At 34.8% G+C, this 24,272-nt stretch overlaps 1 protein-coding gene across 1 annotated transcript in view; it reads left to right on the forward strand.

Moving 5' to 3' along the window:
- The first annotated feature begins 1,816 nt into the window (after positions 1-1,816).
- Positions 1,817-24,272, forward strand: part of LOC140744197 (uncharacterized) — a 41,607-nt gene continuing 19,151 nt past the window's right edge. Inside the window, exons 1-3 of the mRNA XM_073075692.1 lie at positions 1,817-2,231; positions 4,810-5,813; positions 6,501-6,633. Coding sequence (XP_072931793.1) covers positions 2,218-2,231; positions 4,810-5,813; positions 6,501-6,633 — 1,151 coding nt within the window. The 5' untranslated portion in view covers positions 1,817-2,217. The remainder of the gene's footprint in view (positions 2,232-4,809; positions 5,814-6,500; positions 6,634-24,272) is intronic.

Genomic DNA, 24,272 nt, shown 5'->3' on the forward strand with positions numbered 1-24,272 from the left:
ATTCAGATATAAAAAAAACGTCTGTCGATTCAATAACAATCGTTCAGATTGTTTAGATCATAAGGTCTTTAACCGGACCACAATTAGGCACCCAGATACTTGCAAAATTTAATAATGCCTGAGGCAGACTGTAACTTTGAAGAGCTTTTTAAATAAAATTATACTTCAATGCAAAAGTAACGATATATTTTTAAACGAAACCTTTCTTTTATAATTTAGGATTAGAAGAGGAGCTGCAGTCGACCTAAAGGTAAGTCGCTACTGCAGCCCATGGACCTGTGTATTAAACCCTAGATAAGATTAGTTTCCTACCTAAGGTCGGTCACTCATCCCCCTGTGGTCTAAGCTGGAATGTCTCGGTGGTGACGCTTGAGTCGAACCACAGAGAGTTCTACCACCACAAATCGCAATATTGGGGTAATCAAATATAAAGGAAACTCATCCCAGTGTAAGAAAGAATTGGGTTGTTTTATTTTGGAGCTAAAAATATGACAATCGTTTCTTAAATATAAATCTATAAATTATCCACCCCCGAAATCCTAAATACACACTTGTCTTGAAATCCTACATACACTTGCGCCTATCCCCATGTTTTTATATAATACTCAAACAGAATTAAACACTTGAATTCAATCTCAATTTAAAGGAAAAACCCCTGTATTTTCGTATTTGAAAGCCATTATCACAATAATTGCGTTTTTTTTTTCACACGTTAAGACACTTGTCCTGCTGTCCACGAACGAAGTAACAGCTATATTAACGAAACCAATACAAAATATTCGCTCTCAGACACTTACCATCAGTTGTGGTCCACCTGATGATAAGTGGCTACTGCCGTCCATGGACATCTGTCATCGTCCCCAGATAAGATAAGATAAGATAAGAGTCCTACTTAATATCGGCCACAGAGCTGTTGCTACCCCTTAAGTCTAAGTTGGATGGTCTCAGATAAATATGCTTCACATCAAACACTGTTTTATTAAGCAGATCGAGGTATGGCGGCGATACCTCCAAGTCAGACCTCAAAAGGTTCTACTATTTCAAACTATCTTTTGTTATTTACCCATACGTTGTGGGCCACATGGTTAAGGTCTTTAACCGAGCCTCAAATCGCTCGCGTCCGGTCCGACATCGGCCAGATATCTAATGATATGGCCGCTGATCGGAATGCTGTCACACCGATGCGAATTTCAGATAAATAAAAAAATTATTAAATTATTTAGAATCGGATATCGAATGCTCTCAGATATGCTGATATCCTTTGGGTGCCTTTTATATTTATTTAAAAGATGTCACACATATAATAATTCTAGCACTAACGTTGACAAGAAATATGGTAGGTTAGGTTAGGTTAGGTTACTCTGTGTAAGTGCAGTGAGGCCATGCTACCACTACGCCCATTTCTGAATTATAGGTAAGGGTTGAAGGCTGAAATTTATTGAAGGAATGAAGCGTTCTCTTAATTCCAAGAAATAAAATACACATCTGTGATTGATTTACAGTAAATATTCTGTCATAATTGATAGGCAGCAGATATTACATGACATCAGCTGTAGCAATGACATTTTTGGTAATATATCTTTGAGCTGTAGGTACATTTTTCCATTAGAATAAGGATTTTAGGATAGCATTTTCGTCATTTCTAAAATGATGCTAAACTGCTTTAGGTACAAAAGATTTAGTTAATCTTAAGGGCATACATCCCTAGTGACGTATTGAATCATTGAGCGCCAAAACGTCAAAGTTTGTTCATGACAGCGCTCAACGAACAACCCTACAACTTCAAATTCGTTCCGTTAGTTGTAACAAAAAAGCGGTCAAGAAAGCTCATTTCGCTACAAAACAAGCACGCGAACTAAAGATCATCGCTCGAGCGAGGCAACATAACAGTACTCCACAGCCACGTTATGTAAGAGTTAGTCCTCGCGCGCCTGGCAACACTCCATCACGCGGGAACATTGCCAGTAACTCCCTAAATTATAAAAAAAGTAAAAAAAAAAACAAATCGTTGCGCCAAAAATCAGGATTCCAAATCCCTAAATTAAACGTGTTTACTTTTTCGTGGGACGAAGAGATTCAAATTCAAATCAGTTGCGTTCCACGTTCAAAATCGCGCGGGTTTTGTGCACAGCTTATAAACTGTTTATTGAAGATAATTAACAACTGTTGATTGGAGATTAAAAATAATGTATTTGTCTCTGTAATCTAATTTCAACCATGGAAGTGATAAGGTTTGTATCGCCAATGGTATTTATATTTTTTAGAAATTATTATTTTTAATATATATTTTAGAAATTTGGTAGTCTACGAGTAATTCCTTTTGCGTCATAATAGAATGAAAGCATAAACTACTAGTATGTTGTGGGGGATCTACCTTCATTATAACATTTTTATTAATTCTTAAGTTTAAAAACAACATATAATTCAAGTAATAAATAACGTAAGGTAAGGCTTATTTATTACTTTTTTAAGAGCAGTGTACCTATGGATACGATTTTATTAATTTTGAAGTTGGAAAGACTATGGATTTCGACTCCTAAAGTGCCACACTTATTTATACAGATTAACAGCAGTATTAAGCGCTGCAGTGTTCCTTTGAAGGGTGTGGTAAGGGAGATATACATATTTATCCAACATGTTAAAATTAAGTCCTCAGGGGTAGCCCCGGATCTATTTAGATTTAATCACAGAATTTCATCAGTAGAAACCATTTCACATCAAGTGGGAGTCCACTTAGTTATACATAGTTTACTTATTCAATTACATAAAAACTTATTCATAGTTCTTACCACTTTACTCAGACCAAAAAAGAAAGATAACGTTGTTTTGAAGCACAATTTTGTACATTGTAGCACAATATCAATAGGTACCGAGTTGTTTGATGACTATGACCTTTTTATAAGATATGAACTTTTTAAGTTAATACTAGTACCATAGATTAGTCAAGATTACTCACTCCTAACAAGAAAATGTACCCAGTTTTGAGAATTCAAATAGTTGCGTAAAAAAGTTTTGCCACGTCTCCGTGCTAAAATGTCCCTAAAATATTTGAAATAATTATTTATTTATTATGTAAATTGTACATTGTAATTGTAAATTACGCAGTATTAGTTATTTATTCGTAAATATTCTCTAAAAATGTTTTTATATGTCAATAATTCAAAAAAAGAACTTACTATAATAAGCCATTTGTGGCTTCATTCAATTTCAAGGTGGCGAAGTATCTTTACTAATCTATGACTAGTACAAGTATAATTCGTGAGTGCCCGATGCCACTTATTTATTTTATACAAAGCATTAAATATTGTATAAAATTTGCGTGTTGTGTTTTATAGCTATTTGTGAGAATTTTTTACATACATATACACATGTATGCTTCAATATTTTGTTTACATTGGCTTAGTCTACTTTTTATAGTCTGAGTCGTGAATAAACAAAAATGGCGGCATTTCCTTTAAAGTGCGTATTACTTCACTTCAGGATTTCCTTATTTCTAAACTGGCATAGTTGGCATTCTCTTGTGGAGAAAATAATTCGCGTTAACTTACATAATGAGTAAAAAGAAATCGGTTATGTAGTGACTTATTTGCTTTTCTGTTATCTATTAAAACTATAACTAAAGTACACTTAACAGAAATGTATACATTATTTAAAGGTCTGCGCAAACAGGAATCTAAACTAGAACCTTTTGCAAAATACACCGAATTGACGTAAAATTTAACTCTGCAACTTTGAACCTATTATCAGCCTAGCTGATATTCTACGTGATTCCTATCTGAGGACGGCAGCAAATGCGCCGCTACCCCTGAGGACTAAGTTACAATGCCTCAAAAAGAATGTCTCCTCACCACACACTTAAAAAAAGAATACAATAGCGCTTAACTGTGATGTTATTTGAGAGAAATAGGTGTGGCAGTGATGCCGCGGGAATCAAACCGCAAAGGGTTCTACCACCTTTCAAAAAGAATGAGAAGAAATGTTTCAAGTATTAGCGATAGGCTTCCATATAAACGGACTCTTGGCAAAAGTACAAAAACCCACTTAAATCGTTTACAAACGAGTAGTCGATAATTGTTTAATGTCCGTGTATGTGTATTTTGGAAATTGAAAGCTAACTTTCACGTTAAACGGTGTTTGATGTGATTACGTTAGATATTTGAATGTCAATGGGCCGCGGTAGCTATTGTATTCAAAAAACCTAAAAAGGTACTTAGACAGATTTTTTGGATCAGCAATACCAAAAGAAAGCATTGCCAACTCCGAATTAAAGCGCGTTTTGGAACTATTTTGGACAGCATGTTTGATTTAATTTAGCGTCGGGGAAAATCCTCTGCAAAGTTTTCACATCGACTAGGTACGCGGTAAAACCCTGGAGATTGCAATCCTATTTGACCCGGTTCAGTCTTATTATTATTATATTAAAATTCAAATGACAAAATGTAGTTCACTTCCGAGTAAATTATAACTTCTTCTCATGGACGTGATTAATTGAAATCAAGTTCAAATAGGATTCTAATCCTACCAGAGTTCGGTCATTCTTGATTACTGTGACTCTTATAAGTTTCTCCCTCCCTTGCCACACCCCTCAAACTAGAATATAGCAGCACTTTAAATCTCCTGATAACAGCATTGAATACAGCTGTTATAGATCAAAAATAATTGTATGTAATTGTGTAAGTTTTGCTTATACATTCGTTATTTTTTAAGTAGTTTATTTATTTATGTATGGCGGTGTGTATACAAATATTTAGTCACCTGATAAGGATAACATGATAATTTATCATGGGAACTCAATTTTGCTCTTTACAGATACAAATACATCTTCATATTGGTAGTTACGTTCGACGTCGTGTCGTCTATAAATAAAAATGGGACTTCCATAGAAAAATCACATAACTGCCCTTTTACTAGGATAATTGAAGACATTTTCAAAATTAATAATAAAACATCTGATAGTATTTATGTTAATGACGATGACCGCACTAAATTATTCCTTAATTCAATAAAGAATTTTACTTCAACTGAGAATAATACTAGTAAATTGATTCAAGAAGAGCTAGTGAATGATATAATAGCTTCTATAAAGAGGATAAAAGAAAATATAACAGCTGAAGAAAGTGCAAAGGAATCTTCACTAAATGAAGCAATAATATTAAATGTGCCAAAAAGAAATAAAACAATGCATAATAATAATAATAGAAAAGTAGTTAATCAGATTAAGAGTGGTATAGAAGACAGAATTGATGTACATAAACCCAAAAACGTCACAACAAAAATAAAAATTACGAAACGCGATGATGCGATGCAATTAGACAACACAAAAAATATCAAAAATGATATGAATAAAAGCGAATACGTAGAAATATTAACAGTAGAACCTAATAACACAACAATTAATAATTCTTCTTCGAACAAAATTTTAGAAGTTTTGAAGCAAATTATGCCTATGTTGAACAGTTCGATCAACAAAGAGTTGCACAGTGTGACAATAATCGAAAGGAATCAAAATAAGAATCAAACATTTTCTGAGACGAAAAATATATCAACCGTAGTCGTGAAATATTGCGATAAAAGTAATGTTACACTATCTAATAACAGTTCGAATATAAAAAGAGAAGTAAATGATACTCTTGGCTATGATGATTTTCAAATAGAAACAGATAATACTGACTACAATAATGCTAGCTTAGAAAAGAAGATGGATTCAAACTTATCGACGAATGGACACCAGAATATTTTAGAGGCGGCTGAGTATGGAATGCAGAAGATGCACGAGCTCTACACAGTTCTGGAACCGAAATTATACTCTATGGGTGAGTGGCTAACTTAAAAAATTTTATTATAAAGATTGATTGAATTCCTATATGGTTATATAGGAACCATTCATGATCGAAGGTAAACAAATAAATATTGTTAGAAGTCTATTCAAATGATTTTATTATAGAACTATTTTAATTAATTATTTTGTTATTTTCATGACGTGTTATTTTTATAATAATAATCTCATTTATATAGTCACTGGCTGGTACGATTGTATGAGTTTGCATAAAAAATAAAAAGAACGCGTCTTGACGTTTGAGTTTTATTTTGAGCGGGAATTTAAGAAAAGTATTAAAATTATTCAAGAAATACTTTTATTCTTTCAATATGAAATACTGCCACCATTCTACATTATTCAAGTTCACCTATGCTAATTAAATCTCATTACTAGAAGCAAATGTGTTGCTCTTGATTTTAAAAATATAAATCTAATGGAAATCTTTGATGCTCAATTCCGTGCTATTAGTGTAGCGATGCTGTATTCAGGTTTGTAAAGTAATCTGCAATTATCGGCATATAAACGACAAAACGCCTTACTTAGAAATAAAATAATATGTTCATGAAACCTATATTACAACACCTTTCATATCAGAATGTAGCAGCGTTACGTCAATGACACAAATAAGTATAAGTTCATATTTGTATCCTTCAAAAATACCAATTAAATCATGGTTCCCCAGGACTCTGGCTGGACGACAAGAACCCAGCGCGTTACGTAGCAGCCTTCAACGCGCCCTCTGAAGACATAGCCAAGTATTCCCGGTACGGCTACGCGACTATGCAGGCTGCCGCTAAACTGAAACAACTTACTGGGTAAGTGGATATTAGTAATTGAGCAGTAATAGTGAGTGGTTGAAACTCGGCCTCTCGATCGAGGGGTCCGAGGGTCAAATAGGATTTGGCACGCAGCTCTGATTTTTCAAAGTTATGACCGTATTAAAAATTAATGATCACTTGCTTAAACGGTAAAGGAAAACATCGTGAGAAAACCTATATATACCTATATAGGTGTATACCTACCTTTTTTTTTTTGTTTACGAGGGGGAAACCTTCAAAAGGTACCCGACGACGTGGGAGCGACGTCGGGTTATGTGGGATTCTTACCGCACTAAAACCCCCCCCCGGTGGCCGTCCTCAACGCTTGTTGGAGAACTCCGGGATCTCCGAGGGAACACAAACGGAGTCCTTCAAGCGCGATGCCCCGATCGGGCTCTGCCCTGGGGGAGCACTTTTGGCTCCTCCCACACTACCTGGTGCTTACGACGGCATGCGACCACACATACCGTCGTCCTTCCCGGGGTTGCTGCTGGACGGTTCGAGCTCCCACTCTTGCCGCCTGCAACGAGTGTATACCTACCTAAGAAATTTATAAAAAACCTCAAAGGTATGTGAAGTCTACCAATTCGCATATGGCCAGCGCGATGGACTATGACCTACTTCTTATTCTGAGAAGAGACCCGTGTGGACGACGACGAAGATATTACAGCTGTTATCCGACATATATTTCAACACGATAACAGGAATGTAGAAATCTCGTTTAACAAGTACGTCAAGTATACGTATGTGGAGTTCTAACAGTATTTGGCCGTAGAATTATTATGGGTCATAAAAGCCGACGCCGTTCGACCATATGCCCTACGTTTAAATAGCTGTATCTTTTAAAATATCTTGTCTTTCGTAATTGACAGCCGAGTGACGTCACTACATAGCCAACATCCTGATGAGTAAATATCTTATATATAAAATTCTCGTGTCACAATCTTAGTAACCGTACTCCTCTGAAACGGCTTTACCGATTTCCTCCAAAATTTATATGCATATTCAGTAGGTCTGAGAATCGGCTACTATCTTTTTTCATACCCCTAAGTGATAAGGGTTGTTCACCCTTAACATTTTTATTTATATGGCAACACGACGTTTGCCGGGTCAGCTAGTTAACTATAATAACTAAAAAATCGAGTAGTTCAAAAAGATGTAGCCACTCACACTGTCACTCTCACAATTTAGACGAATCCAACGACACCTCATGTTTAAATCCGTCAATCTGTTTGACCTGCAGGGCTTGCCAAAGAATGTGACATACATACATTCAATAGCATTATCATTCGCAGTCGGGTAAAAATCGACATATTATAAATACCCACCCATCGCAAAAGAAGGAAAAATGTATTACAAAGAAGTAAAATGTATAGTCCACGTAAAACTGCTAGTCCGCTATGAATATAGAAATGAATCACGTCGCCATAGTAAATTGTATGACTACACCTCCTAGCAACTACTTCAGAGCGGACTAGCAGTTGGGGGCGGACTATACCTTTCGATAATTTTTAATATGTGTTGAAATTTTAATATTTAAAACGTCAAATAAATTAAAATTAATCATAAGAGTTATAAGCAAGATTTTTATCGACTACTTGAATACTTCCTGGCACAAACTGCATTCCGTGTTTCTAATTAGTAAGCCTCTATCTGGGTTTTGAATGTCATTACAATTTTAAATTACACTAGCTATTACTGGCGAGTTTTCTTAAGTTTTTGCTATCACGTAATAATTTAAGTACTTAAGATATGTTTACTAATAAATATACGATTTAAATGCTTACAAATTTCATGATTAAACGATAATCTTACCTATTTTTGTCTCATAGCAGTTGCAACGCAGCACAGTAGCGTTCGCATAGAGATGTAAAGAAATTGTAGAATTATATAGGGTTGTCTAACTTAATCCTAAAGATGTAATCATTAACCGCAAATTCCATTATTCACTTTCGTACCTTAAAGATATCTAAGAGTATCTATTTATAATCAGTAAAGGCAACCAAATATATTTTGTGAAATCAAATTAATATACTAATAACATTTTACGACCGAAGTTTCCTCTACAAATCGGTCATTTAACTTAGTATTCAGAATTTCCTTACATACAACCTGAAATCTAAAATATTTAATATCTATTTAACTGCGTACAGGAATTTGTCACAAGTTGTTAATTGCTGCCCATCACCAGCGTTGCGAAATAGAAACATTTATCACATAGTACGCTGAACGTTCTAGGAACCACTTACTGTACTTGTTTACATGTAGGTGCACGGCAGAGAAAATGTCAAGTTGAAGTGATTATTTTTAATAGGTTTAAATTTGGGTGCTTAGTTATGATTTTGTTAAAATTAAAATTTCTCTCATATACCTACTCTCTAATATACCTGATATTAAATATTTAGTAGTAAATTTTGGTAAATTGAAACTGGTGATTCGACAATTTTATTAAATCGAATCATTTCTATTATGTAAAGTTATTTTATAAGTAACCTACGTTAATAGGTATACCTTTACTGAACCTAAAACATTTACAATGATCACATGATCGACAGCTAAAACCATCTTATATATTCTACATAATACGATGTACACGAATTATAACCAAGTGCGTAATGAGATGATTTTCGAAAATTAATTTCGTAAAATAACTAAATAAGAAATGAAAACCTTTTTTATAAACCGCATCTGTATTAATGACATTATTTATTTCATAAGCCCCGTATCACATTTTATAAACATTATTGCAACACGTTTCATCCTTTAATTAATTTTCGGATTCTCAAAATGCGAGACTCGTCATAAATTTGTAAAGCGGAACTCGAATATTTAGTATAATAATTACGGCAGTTTTACAAAATCGATTACAATAAATTGAACATTTTTATTTTCATTTGAACTTGGCTTGTTTTTACGGATTTTATCGGATATCGTAACTGGTTTGGTCACCCGCTGGTTTGATCTTTAGTGAATGCAGTAAAGGTTTCCAATTGACCAGCCAATATTTTATTTATGTCCGATTGGATGTGCTGTGATTAGATATGGATATGATGCTTCGGCACGTACAAGATGTGGAACGAATTACCATTGAAAAGATTCTCAGATCGCTATGGCACCGGCTCTTCAAAGATAGTGCAAAATTAGATTTTTTTTAATGAAATTAAAGTTGCAATTGAGCATGAAGTACTTTTATTAGTAAGTGGACTGGCACTCTGTAATCACTGTGCCGCATAGTATTGATCTGACACTGATTTGAAGCCGGGAAAATGATTAAAAATATGAAAATTTTACAAAATTTTCGTTTTCGTTTTAAGCCATGTTTGACGATGTATACAGAGACATATTCCTACCTACTACTAATAGCATTATCTTTGGGTATGCTAGAGTTTCTACGGTGCTTGTTCCGTTTCAGATAGTTACGTGAGATGTGTGCTAGCTCGATATGATTCTGAATACAATGAAACTTTCGAATAATCGCATAATCGTTTAGTGACTTACTGCCAATGAAATGATTTATTCTATAAATGATATGATATAAACAAAAGCAATATTCCATGTATAATTAGGTATAATAATTTTATATAACGAAATCTAACTATTCACCATTCAATATGTTTGCCTCCAAAGAATACGATTTAATAGATAACAAATAACAATCAATATAGATACTAGATACCGTACCAATTCCACAGATGACCGTATTGCTCCTTTTTATATACGGATATAAAATACGTAAGAAAACGGAATCTAATTAAGATTACAAAAAGTAAAATATTATATAATCATGAAGTTATTCGTACATCCACGTCACGTTAACATATTCAAGTGCCAATGATGCGACATCCTGCATAAAACCTCGGATGTGGCGTAAGACTGACATTTAAATATTTATGTAATATAAATATATTTACACACGAAAGATAAAGGTTTAAAAAGTTTACGATTATATGGATTGTATTGACCCTTTCTTGAGTCGCCCACAGCATCTCCGCCACACATATTTCTGCTCAGGGCCGGATTTAGAGATCTAGAGGCCTTGGGGCAACAAAGGAGTGGAGGCCCCCTGGCCCCAAATTATTTTCCGAATAAAATGAACATTTTTTTCAGTTGAGTTTTTCCATTAATATTTCATTGTGAAACGCAGGTAGATTCTTCTAGTATTCATGTTTGTACAAGCTTTTTGTTCTTAGTTAGTCGTAGTAACAATGCATTTATCGCTGGCCCTATGACTTCAATCTTATATAGACTAGATTACAGAAATCCATGGACTGGTTAACGACCAGTTACCATCAGTCGGACTGCATGTCAATTTGGTGTTTTAATTTTATATAAGATTTACTTACTAACATTTTAAACTTTTTTTATTAATGTATTCTGAAAGCAAAACTGAATTTTATATTTTTTTTCATTCAATTACTATATCCCAACGCAATATTTGTCACAAAAAGTTAGTATAAAGACTATCAGATCAAAACATTGAGAAACAATTACAATAGATCGCCGAATATATTTTCCGTAAAATACATTTTATCGAAACATCTAATTTAACACCTTGTCTTACCATAAACTTCAGACGATCGTCTTGAAAAATCGTATTAAATAACTACATAAAATAAAATTATTAATTAATTAAAAATAATTATCATATTCAAGTCAAGAGATACATTGTTGTACGTGCGAAGTATCTGGAGACACGGCAGTGCCTCCGCCAAGTCGAGCTATTACTGTTCTAAACGCAGTAAATTAGTTAGGCATTGTCTATCAAAATACATATTATGGATAGCTCTGGGATGAACTTTTTAATAATGATTGTTAACATTAAAAATGTATACTTTGTTAAATATTGTATCAACTCACAAGTTACTAGTTCTTTGAAAACTCAGAACAGTTCAGTTCAGAATCATTCTCTCGCTTATATCGTGATAGTGAGATAAGTCCTTTATGCATTAGTAACGCATAGAAACGTGTTTACAGCGATCCAACAAAAACTTACCTTACATTGTATTGCTGTAATTCAGATATTGAAAATCTAGCCATATTACTGTTTTTGTCTAAACGAAACTATTAGATGGACTTCGAAGTGGATTTCACTTCACTTTTACCCAAAGTGGTTGTACATTATAATTACCTGATCATATTTCTGAAAAATAAACCTCATTCGGCAATGACATATCTATTTTTGTCTTAAAGTGCGTGGAATACCTCGTAGTCTCGATTTAGTGGTTAGAAATACATTTCTCTAGCTCTCATCTTTAAAGAATTCTACCACCTAATTATTTATCCCGTTACTGTGAGACTGCTGGGCACAAGTCTCCTCTCAGAATGAGAAGCGTTAGGCCATAGTCCACCGCGCTTTTTAAGTGAGAACTTTTTTTAAGATCTCTCAGGGATTTAGGTTTCCTTACGATGTTTTCCTTCACCGTTTAGCAAGTGACAATTAATTTTTAATACGCACTAGCTATGAAAAATCACAGGTGCCTGCGATTGGAACCTCGAAAACTTCAATTATGTATGTATATCACCAACACACGGCCAAACACAGTGACACCAATCTTTTAAGAGCAGCCCAATATCCATCTCACCAATTAACAATTACAAATTACGTGATTGACGTAATAAAGGTATTTGGAAATAACCTTTCGAGAAATAGCGGAAGTATTATTAGAGTAATAATTAATATAGAGTGCGTCCATGCGTTAATACGGATCTTGGTGAAATAGCTGATTAAAAGTAGTTATTAAAATGGACTACTAATTTTCAGAACACATTACACTAAAAATACACATATTACCTATTAAAGCATAGAAGCGGTGCGAATCGTCGATGACTCAGCGATCTCTGATCAGTTAGATCCCTTATGCCTGCGGAGGGAAATAGGTTCCCTCTGCGTGTTTTACCGGCTTTAAAATGGTAAGTGTTCTGAGGAACTGTTCGATCTGGTGCCTACATAACCCTTCCTTCATCGCACCACTCGCCGAAGGATGAGGTTCCATCCACATCAGCTTGACCCGTGGCGTTCCTCCACGGTTTGGTTTGCACGGTAATTTTTGCCGCGTACGTGCAAAATGTGGAATGAACTTTCTCTTGAGGTATTCCCTCAGGACTATGACATGGGGCTCTTCAAGAGGGGTGTAAAAATAACTCTCCTTCAAGCCGGCGATGCATTGATGACTCATTTGGTGTTGCAAATATCCATAGGCGACAGTGACTGCTTTCCATCAGGTAGGCCGTCTGCTTTTTCATTAAGTTACATATAAAAAAAACTAATTAACTAACTTACTTCACTTCAACTCAAATAACGACCGTTCATCGTATTACAGTGATGGTGATCTTACCTATATTTCCTATTCGCACTCCAATAGGTTCGCTCTATTCTTATAGTTGCTCTAAGACTATAACGGTTATGATAAGGCATTAAGACTGAGTGCAAAGGTAGAACTACTTACATAAAATCATTTAGATTTATCTGACAACGGACCGAATTCGGGACCCCGTGCAAACTGAGTCGTATTCATTAAATTGAAGAACTTATTCGTAAATGATTACAGGAACAACTTCCTTGGTCTAAATACTAATCCTGATAACAAATCGATTCTTGCATACGTATATTAATTAATATTACAACATTAACATTTACAATTTAAAACCTTGATGCTACAATATTTATTAGCAAATAGTATATATTTTTTCAATGTGCGGACCGTTTTTTGATGGTAACAAATTAAAGAGCTTTACATCTATTTATCACCACCACCGTTTCGCAAGCTGTTTTGGCAATAGAGAAGAAACTGCTAAAGAAAATCTACAAAATAGGCGGCGGTAACCACTTAAGATCAAGTTGATTGCATGATGATTTGGTACATTTATTGAAGACTACTTAAATTAATTAATAGCATGCAAGAAGTAGATATACAATATACATAATTTCGTGGATATAAGAACTTCAAAGAAACCAACAATTGTTACATTCTTACAATAACTTCTTACAACATAACCTATAATATAGCAATGCACAATAAAAGGTAGACACTGCAAGCAATGAACATAGTAGCATCTAAGTAACAGAGGTGCTTGACTTAAAACAATGTTATATTAAATGTTAAATTACTATATTAATTTAGGTAATTCTGATTTTAGTAGTAATGGTGGAATTTAATTTGGGATTTTCTTGAGCAAATGATGTCGAAACATTTCTAAATATTCTTATTATTTTTTAATATGAAAGTAGCAAACGAGCATGAAGTCCACCAGATGGTAAGTGGCTTATGCCGCCGATGTACATCTGTAATCAACCGCAGATAAGATTAGGGTCCTACCTAAGGTTGGCCACAGGATTAAGTTGGAACTTGCCGGACAAATATATTTTCCTTATAACATCCTACAAAGCCTTAGTACAAAGCGGACCTCAGCAGCGTTTAACACTCTTATTATAAACCACAAATAAGTATGACAGTGCTGCCTCCGGAGACGAATCACAAAGGCTTTTACTACCTTCATTCGCACACTCAACGTCAACATCCTATTATTATTACATCTACTTGACACTCGTGAACATTTCGACACCACCACATGTGTAATTAGATTAAGAGTAATTAATATTCTACAAAGTTTTAGACCAAGGATGAAACGTCCCACTATGGTCTGTTGTCTTCACATGATAAATGTCGTAAAACGTATGTAGGTGCGATAGAATGGTAGCATTGTTATTGTTAAATTAAATGTGTATGTGAGGCTGGTAATTGGTCCATCATCATCAAGCCACGGCAAATAGCATATTATGATTGATACTTTTCTATCCCATTGCTGGGCACTGGCTTCTACTTAGAATGGTTTTAGGCAAACAAGTGCAGTTAGTTCGGATTTGAAATCTTTTTAAAATAAGTCTCAAGCCAATTATAAAATTAATCAATATGCTATTGCAGGCAATAGCTATGATCGTGGCGCCTCTGTACGTAAACCGCAAAACATTCTCAACTTAATCTTTTTTATAAATAATTTCCAAAACATTTTGACGCTTGGGTGCAATCCATTTTATATTCCTTTTATTTTAAACAGCTGAGCATAAGACTTTCTTCATACATGAACAAGGCCTAAAGAAGGCCTCCTACACACTGCTTCAAAGCGGATTAATGGATTGGCACACTAAAAAAAAAGTATACACCTTAAATTGAAATCAAAGAGTTACTTCAGATATCAAAACGATTGCTGTAATGCCTGACAATGAGGTCGCTAATTATTTACCGTCATTACGTAGTGAAAAACTTGATTTCCATAAATTGATTGTACTCAGTCTAACCGTGAAATGATTAGCGATATGATATTATATAGCGATATGAGTTAGCAACGTGAATATTACGTTGGTGTATTTGAGATATTGACAATTGGTTACTTATACTTTATGTTCTGGTACGGAACGGTTGCCCAAAATCAAAACGTATGATAATCTTGTATAAATACATATATCCCCACCGGTTATATAGATTATACATTATTGATAAATTTTAACAACATCTTGCGCGGTCGGGAATTGGATGAGTGACGGTTTTTGGTTAAATTTCATACACATTTTCACTTCCACATTCAAAGCACCTATATGACAAGTGGCGGATGGTCAGGACTCCGGCACTAGCTGAGTCCGCAACCTTCTCTCCCTCTAGCGAAGGTGGATGGTCTAGGGAACCGGCAACGGCGACCAAAGCTATCCTTCCCTTGCAGCCCATAGTCTTCTTGTCCCGGCTGAATTTTAGTCTCGCCTCCAAAACCCGGTGAAGCTGTACAGGTCGCTAGGGCCAACAGTAACTACACAAAACTAAAAAAAAATCAAAGCACCTTTAGTAATCGTTTATCATTGGCTGCTTTATTCGCTGTCTGGTCACAGTTTGACCAGTACCTTAGTCAAACTTACCACTGGGTCATCAAATCGATTTTATCTCATTCATGATCAAATTTTATTTAAATCAAAACAAAATTACTACAGCATCTCAATCAATTTGAGGTTTAAAATAAATTCGGACTTTAGTAGTTGTGCGCGCAATCAATTGTTACAATGAAGCAATAATGATTTTTTATATTAAATGTCATTAATTATGAAAAATTACGAGCATTCCACCTGATGGTGAGGGGCTATTGCCATCCACGAACATCTGTAATCAACTCCAGATAAGTTTACATTTCTTCCTGAGGTCGGCCACAGATGCGCCACTACTCCTGAGGACTTAGCTGGAATGCCTCGGAAAAGCATGTCTCCCTTACCACACCCTTCAAACCAAAACACAGCAGCGCTTGACACTATTATTAAGTAGAAATAGTTGTGGCTGTAATGCCGCCGGAGTTAAACCACTTGGTAGAGTTCTGTGTGGTTCGACTTTCGTTCGACCTTTAATTAGTTTCGATTACCTATAGTTTTATTTAATCTGAACATCGAGGTCTTAAATCCAGTCAGGCTGTTCTTTTTGACACCAATTTATTTTAATGTATTTATTGAGTATAAGTGTCGTGCTTTAGCAAGGTCATGACCGTCATGAGGAAATGTACAAATCCAGAATTCGTAACTTTTTTAAAGTAAGTAAGGTCTATCAATGTGCACTTGGTCAAGGTGTAGTCTTTGGCCTAAAATATAATGATTTTAAACTAAATAGTAGTGAACGTAAGTAAACTTTTCAATGCGATAAATAAAGACCTGTTACAATCGGTTTATTCAATTTTTAAAATTGACTCGTTATTGACAAAAAATGTCATAAAACTTATTTATTTTTTAGTAAAACAAACGCTAGAAATAACTGCGAAAACCGAAAGTATATTAATGTCTGTCTTATACAGGGTAAATTTTTCAAATGGGCCCTCAGAACCAAATCCGAAACTATAAGGATTAGCGAAAAATGCTGAATGGAGTTACGAGGCCGGAGAAGATATTTACACAAAACCAAAATGTGTGTGTTAGTCTGTCTAAATGCATCTATAGACCCCTTATTGAATGTGCGCACCTCATAGTTTTACCCATTAACGAATACGCACAAAGAATGTATAAAACGTCACATGATATCATGCTCACAATGTCATGTTGCGAAATTGACAGCAATTTAAGGGAAGGGAAAGTAATGAGTACAGGGTCGTAAAGGAAGTATCATTTAAATTAATTACTCATACAAATAGTCCTTAAGCTCGTCGGCTATTCAATTGAAGGTGGTAGAACCCTTTGTGGTTCGACTCCGGCGGCACCACCGCCACACCTATTTCTACCTAATAACAGCAGTGTTAGGCGCTGCTGTGTTCCGGTTTGAAGGGTGTGGTAAAGGAGATAGACTTTTCCGAGGCGTTCCAGCTTAGTCCTCAGGGGTAGCGGCGCATCTGTGGCCGACCTCAGGTAGGAATATCTAATCCTATCTGGGGTTGATTACAGATGTCCATGGGCGGCAGTAGCCACTTACCATCAGGTGGACTGCATGCTCGTCTGCTACTCTCATATAATAAAAAAAAAATCCGAATGAACCGAAACATTTAGCACATAATGTACTGGTTTACGAAGAACTCTTCCAAAAGTCGGCCAATTATACTATTTCTTGTCTCAGATTTTTCTTTATAGTTATGTATTGGAACAGCATGGTAGAGTATGCTTCAGACCTTTTGGAATTGTAGGATAGACCCATTGTTCGCGCAAAAACGTTATCTTTGCCTTTTTTATAACCTGACAACTGACAGACATAAAGCGTGGACTTCCGGAAAACAATATGTTCTGTTTACCGATGACTTTTATTTTTGCAATATACACAGTTACATTTCTATCGGTTTTTAATTGTATAAATATATTTTCTTCTTGTGTTGCGGGCAATTCGGTAAACATTTAATAATTAAATTTTTTTTTTATAATCCCAATTCATAAGCAGCAGCGACCATTTATCAAGTAATTGCTACATCAGTACCATAAAAACATCTTCCTTTCAATAGCCACCACTGTAAGTTAAAGTATTCATTCAACACTAGTTCTATCAATTCGAACAGCCATTACCGCCGGCAGCATACATACGTACATACAAATGTGATGTGAAATGACGCAGTACGAGGGTCCGCCACAATGTCACGTTGCGAAATCGACACTTAATTTTGGAAGAATAGCCCACTACTATAGTGACGCTGAATGAGATTGGTTATTGTAAATTACTGAAACATGACTGAAATTAAGTGAGACTTTCTACCATACAAATCTGTGGTTTCAGCTTTCATAGCCAAATTAAGACTATATTGTAGGTGCCAAGGATAAATATCCAAATTCATATACAGATATCCTCAGTAGAGGACTGCCTACACGGGAATCAAACCTGGACCCCTCTACGTATCAGACCAGTAAAAGTAATGAATCGATTAAAAAAATTAAATAATTACTGTGTATAGATAAAAATGTTATAAACAAAAAAAATATGTGTAAGGATTCATAATTAAATTTAAATTACGAATCCGTGCAATTTTTTTTATAAATTTTACAAATTAACATCTAAATTAATGCCTTTTTATCAAAGCAACCTATTTCAATGTTTTCTGTTCTTAAACTGTTTTTGCGCAATACAATTTATTTAATGCAACTAACATTACAAATAGATAACTATTTACATATAAAAAGCAGAAAAGTACTGAAATACAGCAATAAGTCATCAAATCAATTGTAAATTACTAGTTTAAATGCAAGAAACATTAGAAATAGCTAACTATTTACATAGAAGAAGAAATATTAAGATAAAACAATAAATCATACAATCAATTGCACGCTTAACCGCGTAATTTCCATACAGCATAATCGGAATACCTAATCACATCACTTGTCATATCTGCACTTTCACCGGCGAAAGTGGAAGTGGCGGAAGGAAAACTGGATTATACAAGTGCATGTCGCGATCAAAGCAGGAAATTATTTCAAGAGGTAACAAGCACTTGAAATATTATATTACCACACGCTTACAAAGTTTCTTAGCAATGTTGCTAGCTACAAAAATTCGTGGCGCTACAAAGACACGACATCAATACTGATTCTACCACAATCAGAGTTAGTAAGTTCAGAATTAAATGGTGAAAACGAAAAAAGACCTAGAAAGTCCAGATCAAGACCAGAATGTTATCAACAAGTATTTAGCTATGAGTAACAAGTATTTAGCGAGGAGGATGTTATGAGGAACAGGTCGTACTTTCGAAATCTCGTAATCATGGATTCAAACTAACAAAATTGTATAAATTTTGTACTCCATAAGTCGTTAAGAAAGTCACTAAATTATTTTTAGCGCCAAATCTTTTTTGTCACTACGACCATATTGTCATTTCTAGTCACAAATTCGCTAATGTAGTAACACTGGTGCTTAGACACCCATGCTAATTTGACATTGGTAAACTACCAGTTTTCCCTAACAGGCGTTGACCTAAGACCCTAGCGCTTAGCTCGCTATGTAGTCATAATTACCAAGTTAAACTATGACGCCGACCCTTGACTTCAAGACTTATCAGGAATCTCAGAGCCATTCAGCTATTGGGAGAGATTGGTATGTCGCGACGCAATAGAATTCATAATTACTCGTATGTAAACCGTAGACGAACTTCTAATTAGTTAACTAAATAACTAAAACAAAAACGGTAAAAGTTTTTAGAAAAAGATTTTTTGCAAAGTAAACTTTCAGTCTTTACCAGGAGTCACGGCTTAGTTTTTTTGTAAGCAATAAGACATAAATAAAATTATAATAAATAATTTATGTTTTCAATACTGTAAATATTTTTATTTGTTTTTTTTTTAATCTAGTTTTAGTTATTATAATATTGTAAACAATTAAATCCTTATTTAGTTACTATGTAAATAAATATCCTATGACATTACTTAAAAAAACAAAAAAAAAGCAATAAGACAGATCATATAATGACAAGTAATCAACGACGCTTATAGACAATTGCAACACCAAAGGAGTTGTTTTGAGCTACGTGCGTGCATATAAGAGAATACGTGCTTCAGAACTTACGTCTAGCGTGTTACAACATATAATCTTCTTGAAATTAAATCACGTCTGAACCTCCACGAGTCGGTCTTTATAAAAATACGGCTTCCTCGTGTCTGTATAATGGATTAATATGATTTTTTTACGTTACGTTTCTATAACAAAGTGTTTTATTCCGAAATTTCTGGAAAGTTTAAGGCACTTACGAATTTATGTTAAGCAGCATGCTGTAGGACAGTCCATGACACCAGAAATACCACCACCACACCACTTAAATAATAACAGCTGCAGTGCTAAACGCCGCTATGTACGGCGTTGAGAAGAATTATTTCTCCCTTGCTAAAGTACTCACTAAAGTAAGGGAGAAATAGTTATCCGAGGCGTTCCGAGTGTTCCGACCTAGTCCTCAGGGGTAGTAACACATCTGTGGTAGACCACAGGTAGAACTCTAGTCTTATATGTAGTTGATCATAGATAGGACGACATTACCAGTTTACCATCAGTTGGACTACATGTTCATTTACTACTTCAATAAATTAAAAAAAATACAATTCCTCTAAAAAAAATATTTTTTGGGGCTACATATCAGTAACAGAAGTTTGTACATAGAGTATATCAACTTCATGCCAATTCAAAGCAAGCCGACTACAATTGCACAATAATACTAATTCAATTCAACATCTATCGTATCGCAGTCCAGCTGTAAATTAGCGCAGGCCGAGGACGCGCTCCCACGATTATATCAGCTTACCTACTTACCGTAATCATTGTCTAACTTCAATCTGATCTACCTTAAATTCCTTTTTGAGGTCACGAAAAATAATTTTATTTGTACGTAAATTCAGAACTATTGAAAAACGTAATCTACAAAAATATTTTACTTGTAATTTTAATTGTTTCTGTTGTAATAAGCCTATGATAGAAATTCACAGGTATTAACTTTATTAATTTTATTACGATGTAATAAATTACACAAGATAAAAGTAATGGTACTTCACTGTATATAACATTACAGTTAACATAATATAATTAAATAATCCCAGAGAAACATCGTATGATAATATACTTTCTGTATTCAGACGTCTGTCATGATATATTATGTTGTTTGAATGGTAGAATCAGTATGAAATGACCGCATAGGTATTAGCGCCACATAGGTATCTACATCGATATACTACTAAGTATAAAATGTCATTGGGTATCTAGCATAAAACAGTTGTTGCGTTTTGTTGAAAGAGTGTGGGTGCCGACACATGACACTCAGTAGTGGCAACGTAATTGTCATAGGATTCAGGTAGATACATACGTTAAAAGTTAGATTCCCATGAGCAGCAGCTGCCTATAACATACCCTCTGGTTGTATAAAAATACCAATGTACATATCCTTCGACTTTAGTGATGGTACTTTTATCGACAATTTGACCTAGGGTTGGCGATATGAGATCGATTAATCGGAGAAATGACATTTAGAAAATCAAACCTCGGATCTTTTCGAAATTGGTTGAATGTTATACACATTTTTTTGCTGTCGGCTTTTTTTTCTCTATCTTCACCCATTTTCCTGAAAAGATCGAAAGTCAATTTTTGGAGAATCCGATTCCTTGGGCCTCGATTTTTTTGGAATCGATTTATTTCACTTCGATCCGAATCTGTTCGATCTTTTTCGGAAAGAGTCACCATCATTAATTTGACCTGGGTTTCTGTTAAATAAAGAGTGTTACCAAATTAAAAGCAGTCTTTCATATTAATATGATTATGCTTCGCGAGTCCTTATAAGCTCGGTGGAAGGAAAGCGCTTTAGAAAGCCCGATGGAGACATTACGACTGGTTTTCTGTTAACGGCGGCTTGTAGACGCACTAATAAAATGGAATATATTCCCGTTATCGTAGTTGGTTTTGATACTGTTCTTATGTAAGAAAAAAAGTCTAATTATCATAATCAAATTGCGCCTAAAAAAAATTGCAATTCAGAATATGGAAATTTTTACTTTTTCACGCAGAATTTTTTTGTTCTTTATTTTTTCGTAAATTTGCCTTGGACATAAAATCTATTTTTTTAAGGTTACGTAAGAAATTGCAGATGGCAGAACAGATTTCTTATTTATAAAAACAACATTTATTTCGATGGAGGAAAGAAGTTTTTTAATATTTCCTACTTATTTTTTGGTAACGAATTTATTAAATACTATTTGGTCTTATATGACGAGTATGAGTGAATTAGTTACAGTTTTGGCATCAAACGCGGTCACATTAACAGAACTAACACTAACAAGCTATTCACGGGTTTAGTAACAAGAAGTTCGATCAAGTCGGATCTAATACGGAACATCGTATCTCTTCCTTTCATTAGTCCTTAACAGGTGTGAGCGACTGCAATTAAAGTACAGTTGCTTCGTAGAAAACAGTTTTGTAATCTTCTTAAAGACTAGTATTCGATGTTACAGACTTATTTATAAACTTCATGTAACGGTTACTTAAAACAGCTGTTATATTTTATTAGAACTTATTTCTTATTATGTGGAATGATTTTCCTTGAACGGTATTCCCGGAGCGTTATGGTATGCTATTAAGCTTTTGAAAAAAGGAACAAAAGCTGTAACTGGCGATGCATTAGCAACTCCTCTGATGTTGCAAATATTAATAGGCGATGGTGACTGATTTCTATCAGCCCGTCTACCTTATCTTTAGGCTTAAATTAAAAAAAAATCTCATATTATCGTCATAAATACATAAAGAAGCTTAGTTCAACGTACTAAGTGGAACGTAACTAAGTGGAAATACCAAACTGCACTGTTGTCTGTAGACGTAAAACATACTAAACGTTTATTTTTTTATAATACAACCTTTTATTTATTCCAATGCCTTGGCGCACTCTCTACTTTAAAGTTAATTCGATACAATACCAATCCGTGAACTACAGACATGTGCAATGAACACAGTAACCGCATGGCTGTCTACTGTCATTATTTCTCTTAGACTACTAACTAAATAGACTCGAAATTAATGGACTTCCTGGAAATTTTCTTATATTACTTTAGACAAATAAATCTTATGTGGCCCATTTGTCGTAGCACATAATTATCTGATTCGGTTCACGTGTTTTCTGACGCACATGCAAATTATGGCATGGCATTAGGGTTTACCTACATTTCATCAAAAAGGAAAACAGACAAAATATAGGAGTCTACTCGCTTCATTTTACGTTGTTTCTCCCTTTAAGTTGTCTGTAAGAGTCTCCCTTCATCTTAAACTATTACTTTGAAAACCAAAAAGGTTTTTTTTATAACACTTTAGTTAATCGGTGTCTATTTGTTTACTTCTTCTACGTTATCATACAGTACAGCACCGAGGGTGTTCATCAATGATACATGGTACCCAATGAGGTGTCTCGTGCTGTACCGGCTTTCCTTTTCAAGTGCAAGGCAACCTTTAGGAGTCTACTCAGATAATTTTACATTATTTCTTTGTAAAAAAAATTGTTGGATATAAAAAAAAAACATTAGGTGTCTATTTGATTCTCCTTTCCACGTTACTCATATAGCACAGTACCGAGGGTGCTCATCAATGATACATGGTACCCAATGAGGTGTCTCGGGCGTACCGGCTTTCCCTTTCAAGTGCAAGGTCCGCTTTCGCTGCGTGTGCGCACTTTCGATTTTGTTCGCACGCTATTGTTTATGCTAGGGCTTATCTGGGTAATGAGGATTTCTAGTGCTTTGGAGTTTTCTTGTCGTGGAATGTTTTAGGTTTATCTGATGTTCATTAGAGAAGTTGAGAACAATTGCTTTCAAGTGACAGACAATTTATGTTAGATGACAGACGATTAATGTTAGATGACAGACGATTAATGTTAGATGACAGCCGATTAATGTTAGATAACAGCCGATTAATGTTAGATGACAGACGATTAATGTTAGATGACAGACGATTAATGTTAGATGACAGCCGATTAATGTTAGATGACAGCCGATTAATGTTAGATAACAGCCGATTAATGTTAGATGACAGACGATTAATGTTAGATGACAGCCGATTAATGTTAGATAACAGCCGATTAATGTTAGATGACAGTCGATTAATGTTAGACAACTTTAAATGATAGAAAATTAAGGTTGAATTAAAGACGATTAATGATAAGTGACAGATATCAGGTAATTGTCAATTGATGTTTGATGACAGACAAATGTACATTGTGAGTAGTAGCTGTGTGTATGTGACTAACGATTTTTATGTCTCTTCACGAAGACTGGTCTCTAGTCTCTACCGTCAGTATCGTCGAAGGGTTTCAACGTATTCCACCGCGCCACTTTGTAAGTAAAAGAAGGTATAAGTTAGTGGTCAAGTAGTATGGGATATTTTCAAACCACCCATAAGACCTCTTAACAAGATTATATTTCCAAACCAATAATAACAACCGATAATAACAGCCTAATGTCCAAAGCACAGAAGTTCACATAATATTCGAAAAATTGGCCAAGTGCGAGGGGGACTCACACATGGAGGGATCCATGCCACCATATCGACGGGTCCTACGTAAACTGGTGCAAGTGCGTTTTCACAACTTTACAGTAGAGCGATTTGAATGTTCTAATGCGCGTAACTTTAACATTATTCACGTATAATGCAGTTTTTTTTTCAAAAGTTTTCAATTATACTACTTTAAAATTTTAA

Source organism: Epargyreus clarus, unplaced genomic scaffold (genome assembly GCF_041222505.1).
Source record: "Epargyreus clarus isolate Ecla_fem2 unplaced genomic scaffold, WU_Ecla_fem_2.2 ptg000008l, whole genome shotgun sequence".
Taxonomy (NCBI): domain Eukaryota; kingdom Metazoa; phylum Arthropoda; class Insecta; order Lepidoptera; family Hesperiidae; genus Epargyreus; species Epargyreus clarus.